The sequence below is a fragment of the Lactuca virosa genome, chromosome 3 (assembly GCF_052849685.1).
Source record: "Lactuca virosa cultivar CGN04683 chromosome 3, Lactuca_virosa_CGN04683_v6, whole genome shotgun sequence".
Classification (NCBI taxonomy): Eukaryota; Viridiplantae; Streptophyta; class Magnoliopsida; order Asterales; family Asteraceae; genus Lactuca; species Lactuca virosa.
In genome coordinates, this window is record NC_136428.1 from 60041300 (window position 1) to 60046462 (window position 5163).

Here is a 5163-nt window from a genome sequence, read left to right on the forward strand (position 1 = left end):
TAGATCTTTGACTCTTAAATCCCCAATTGTAGAAATGTGGTTCAAAGGTTGGAAGAAATTTGTGTATCAAAGTGCATAATTCCAATGTCTTCTCCTTTTCTTTTCTCCCTTTTTTTTTGGTGAAAAATGGTGATATTTATAGTAAAAATTGGGAGAATTAAATACCAAAAAGAAATAAATTGAGATTGGATCTAATGAAAAATAATTGAAAAGAATTAAAAAGATGGGAATAAAAGGTTGGAAAGTTTAAAGGTGGTGAATTATTGAGTATTGGTTGGAAAGGAATGGGTTTAAAATAGGAAAAAGTGGAGAAAAAATGGTTAAAAATGGAATGGAATCGGAATTGGCAAATCTGGAGCATAAAACGACGTCGTTTAGCTATTGAACAGTACCGGATCGAATTCTGGGTCGGAAACCGGGTCGGAACGGGTCGACACGCGGACTTTATGTGAGAGGAAACGAATCGGAGTCGGGTCGGAGCCTGGATCGAAGTCTGTTCATGGATCGCGTGAATGACGTCACGAATGACGTCATGAGCGATAAAAAGCGCGGATCCTAACCCGGATCGGAGCCGGGTACCGGATCAGAATAATCGGATATGGCTGTGAGTGTATGCGGACGTGGGTAGGATCTTTCGGACTTCGGGTCTCGCCTTTTCCGGATCTGGGTCAGGGTCGCGAATCGAGACTTGGGCTCCGGGTTTGGGCTCCAGGTTTTGGGCTCCGAATTTGGGCTCATTCCGAGTTTTGTTTCTTTTAATTTTTTTTTTCTTTTTTTTTTCTTTTGCAAATTAAATTAAATTAAATTAAATTAATTAATATAAATTATTTAGAAATTAAATAATTAATTCCCAATAATTTATTTTAATTAAACCTCATTAATTAATTTAAATTCTTTTTTTTAGATTTTTATTTTGTTTTCTCTTCTTTCCAACGCGGCTATTTTTGAATTCTTTGACTTTTTGATCTCGTTTTTCTTCGTGTAATTTCTTTCACTTCTTTTTGCGGATTTTTGCACATTTTCTTCTCCTTTTTCTTCAGAAATGATTTTTAGCTGTAAAATGGAATTTCAAACTTTATAAGCACCTTTTATCTTAAATCATACCAAAATATAGCTAAAAATACATAAATATCGCTCGAAATATATGTATAATTATTGCGATATCACTATCATGGAAGCAATAACATTGAAAAAAAAAATATGTATATATGAAAAGCTAATGTCAAATAGAACTGATACAGGGAGAAAGATCTATACTTATGATTTCCTGTATGAATTGAAATACACAACCACACAACCTTACCAAAGTCTATATATACTCCTAACCCACGAACTCAAATTAAAAACTGCAATTTTGCATCTCGATGTGGTATGCTCACAATTAGGACTATCTCTGACATTAATCAGTCTTAAACTTCAATTTGTTACAATGACGTTTCAAAAGTCAATTATTTTGATTTGAAAAATACTAAACACAATGAATTAAGATTGTCATGATTAACCACATATTACGATGTTAATTAGTGTAAGATATGCCAATATGAAAACCGTTTCAAATTTCATTACACAAAGAAACCTGCTCACACATGCACTTAACCAAGAATCATAATCTGTATCAGTTCAGTTCTTAACGATGTCCTTCACATGTGTAAGATTTGTAACTATAATTATAAACTGATTCCCATATCATCATCGGCCATCAAATACACCACTAAAAACCTGGCTACTTCCTCCCAATGATGCTTCCCATTCAACTGAGGACATAACTATTCGAGCTAATGATTCCACTACCTCTCGTACCTCTGGTCTGTTCATCGGATCTTCACTTAGACACCAATACGAAACTTCAGCCATCTGCATCATTTCCAAAAACTTAGCATTCTTTCTTCTTTCATTGCACTTCATTTTCCAGTCATCCGATATTATATGACTGGAGCATAAGTAAAATGGTACTGACCTTATATAAATCATCCATGGGGTAACTGTCCCTAAGGCTACCATCTCTAATGGATACCAGTGCACCTTCTGGATCTTCTTCTTCTTCAAATACTTTAGTTATCTGGCAAATGTCATCACATACATTGATAAAACTTTAGTTACATGAATCACTCCTATACCATTGGTTAATAATATATTGAGTACTTTCTATATAAAAACTTACAACTGTTATGAGTGATTTCATCTTATTGGGCTCTCGGTTGTCACGCATAAGTGCACGCTTTCCCGTTATAAGCTCTGCTAAAACCACTCCAAATGCAAAAACATCGGTTTTTGTTGTTACATGCAATTCTTTCACAGACCTGTTGCAATACTTTGGGGATTATATCTACTTAATGGTTAAACACTTAATCTGAACAGCTACACATGTTGTTTCTTTTTTACTTAATCCAAACAGAATGACTTAATGAGCTTAGTAAAAAAAAAACCCTAACTTGATGTTTAAGAGTCCAATCTTTTACCTATTTGTCCTTCTTTTCTTTTTCCTCCCAACTCGTCCCACGTCAAAATTGATGCATACCGAGAAAATTGTTTGTCGATGAGTATGGGTAAAATTAAATAGGTTATTTAGTCTCATTCAAACGGTTTATTCAATATAGAAAAGAGACAAACAACCCTTTATCCAAACAGACATCATTACTCATTCAGCCATTTGACACATACATGACTTAATTGGAACGAAAAAGAACAACTACTTACTCTGGAGGAAGATATCCCGGGGTTCCAACAAGGCGAGTGGCTATAAAGTCATCATCATTTGTTCGTCCAACAAGTTTTGCCAAACCAAAATCTGCAACCTTTTGGACATTATTTCAAGAAAAAATAAGATAAGTAATGTTGTTTTGACATAAAACTATTTTGTTTTTATAGATTTTAGTAGTTAACCTTTGCTCGTAATCCGTTATCAAGTAGGATGTTAGTTGTCTTTATATCACGGTGTACATATCTTTCCTTTGTATGATCATGAATATACTCAATACCCTTTGCAGCATCCAATGCAATCTGTGCTCTTGCAGTCCAAGACAATGGCTGGTGATCTAATTATTAATCCACTTTTTGTTATTTTGACCTTCACTAAGAATCTTGAAAATTAAACTTGATATTCAAGAAAGTTCGTACCTTTGAGTAAAGGGTCATGAAGATGCTCGCTTAACGACCCATTTGAAACAAACTCATATACCAAGTACAAATGGTCATCTCCACTAGCAAATCCCAATAGCTCCACCTGTAATTATTCCAAATTAATCAACAAGAAAATTTTAATCCTTTAAATATAAAGTTACAAAAAAGATTAATATGACTTACTCACCACATTGATATGATGAATCTTACACAACACTTTAAGTTCTGCAAGAAACTCTTTCGACTTATTCGATCTCATTTTCTTAACCGCTACTTCCTAAGACCATGAAACTAATTAATCATTAACTTGAACATTAAATTATCTAAAAATAAAACTTTTTGTAATTGTACCTTTCCTCCTAATATACCGAAATATACACTCCCATATCCACCCTCCCCAATCTTCCTAGAATCATCAAAATTATTTGTAGCCTCAGCAATCTCATCAAGATCATAAACCAACGGTCTTTCTGTATCAAAACCCGTGATACCTTCCATATTTTCTTTACTCAAATACCGAATTTGCCCTGAAGTCATTGATTTATGAAAACTCATGGTTTTTGAAACAGCCTTCGGGTTTTCCTTATCATTTTCTTGATTCTTTCTCCTCTTCATAAACATTAAAATCGACAAACACAATAAAATCCCAATAACTGTCAACAGTACACCAAATACAATCGCCCACTTGAAATCCTTCCCTGATGTTACAATAAGTTAATATAATTATATATTATAGTTAAACAAACATAATATGGTAATAATAACTTACTTTTCTTCGATGATGATGATGATGGTGGTGGTGATGGTGGTGATGGTGGCGGTGGTGGTGGTGGTGGAACTCCATTCTTGTACATCGGAACAAACAACACCCAACCGACTTTTATAAACCCTGGTTTCTGAAGCAAAACTTTATTCACATTTTCAATCTCATCCACTTCAGCAGATAACAAGTTAGCAATATCAGAAAGTGTATCCTTTTCCTCAACCGTATACGTGACCATAATTTGAGAATCGGTTTCTGTACACCCACACAATATATGCATAGTGGCATTTGTGTTAGCTTTAAATTTTGTCCCTTGATCCCAAGCTTGCCCACTGTAAAATTCATCAGAAACATCTGATAATATCTCGCCTAGTTTCACCGAATAAACCGTATCATAAAAGTATGCAACCGTATTGTTTATGTTTTTGCAAGAACATGGAACTGTTACAAGGTGGTGTTGTTGGTCTCCATGGGTGATGTTTTGAATTTGTGAAATGTCCACTGAATATAACGAAGAGATGTTGCTTTCTGTGAGTTGATTGTGTTGATAAAGTATGGATTTGCATGGTGTTGATTGTGGAATGCATGTGAATGGGATTTCGTTTGGGGGATTTTGAGAATGTGTGAGGATCATCAACATGTGGGTGCATAAGATAACGAGAAGAAAAATGGAATTTTGAGAAGCCATAGATTGTGGCCACTCTGCAAGGATGAGAATTTGAAGGTTATTTGATCTTTTTGTGTCACTATGTGTTTGTTGGTTAATGAAAGTAGAGATCTTTTGTGTTTTTATTCTTTTGATTTTTGTATTATACAAAGTTGGTTTGTTTCTAACAAAATATTGGTTAAATCCACTTTCGATGTTTACAATTTAAGGGTGTGTGGATTTTGAGATGATTGGGGGCGGATTGTATGATATTTTGGGAATTTTTGTCGCGGTTGTCTGTTTATGGTGTGACATTTAGAGGCAAGTAGCTGCGCTTTGCTTTAATCTTCATAGGTGGAGATTCCAACGAGAAATTTTAGTTGTTTTTTGTTCAATCTTAGTTAAGATTGGTAAGAAAATATGGATTCTTATATTCTAATATATATGGAAACAGATGAGACAATTTCTAGTGGATGCTACAAAATATTATAGATAGATCTAGTTGAAGTGTACAATAACTATCATATGCTCAAATTTAAAGTGAGGACCTATAGGTTATCTTGAACACGGTTTTAAATAACAAAGAGATGCAGTTTTAAAAGATTTTTGATGCATTTGGTTAATTAAAGTGGGT

The 5163-nt window shown here is 34.2% G+C and overlaps 1 protein-coding gene across 1 annotated transcript; it reads right to left on the minus strand.

The window, feature by feature from the left end:
* Positions 1–1652: 1652 nt before the first annotated feature.
* LOC145162345 (lysM domain receptor-like kinase 3) lies at positions 1653–4653 on the minus strand. The gene is made up of 9 exons (XM_079081519.1): positions 3890–4653; positions 3472–3818; positions 3308–3397; positions 3118–3223; positions 2884–3035; positions 2698–2795; positions 2162–2300; positions 1958–2059; positions 1653–1854 (listed from the first exon to the last, which is right to left on the minus strand). The coding sequence occupies exons 1-9, from the start codon at positions 4569–4571 to the stop codon at positions 1690–1692; spliced, it is 1881 nt and encodes a 626-aa protein (XP_078937645.1). The 5' UTR covers positions 4572–4653; the 3' UTR covers positions 1653–1689.
* Positions 4654–5163: the final 510 nt, after the last annotated feature.

What these genes read in the sequence shown, in the direction of transcription:
- LOC145162345 (XM_079081519.1), bottom strand. Translation starts at nt 4,571, where the DNA reads ATGGCTTCTCAAAATTCCATTTTTCTTCTCGTTATCTTATGCACCCAC. An exon ending in CCGGGATATCTTCCTCCAGA is followed by an intron (nt 2,301 to 2,697) that starts GTAAGTAGTTGT and finishes GTATTGCAACAG; the next exon opens with GTCTGTGAAAGAATTGCATG. An exon ending in TGAAATCACTCATAACAGTT is followed by an intron (nt 2,060 to 2,161) that starts GTAAGTTTTTAT and finishes GACATTTGCCAG; the next exon opens with ATAACTAAAGTATTTGAAGA.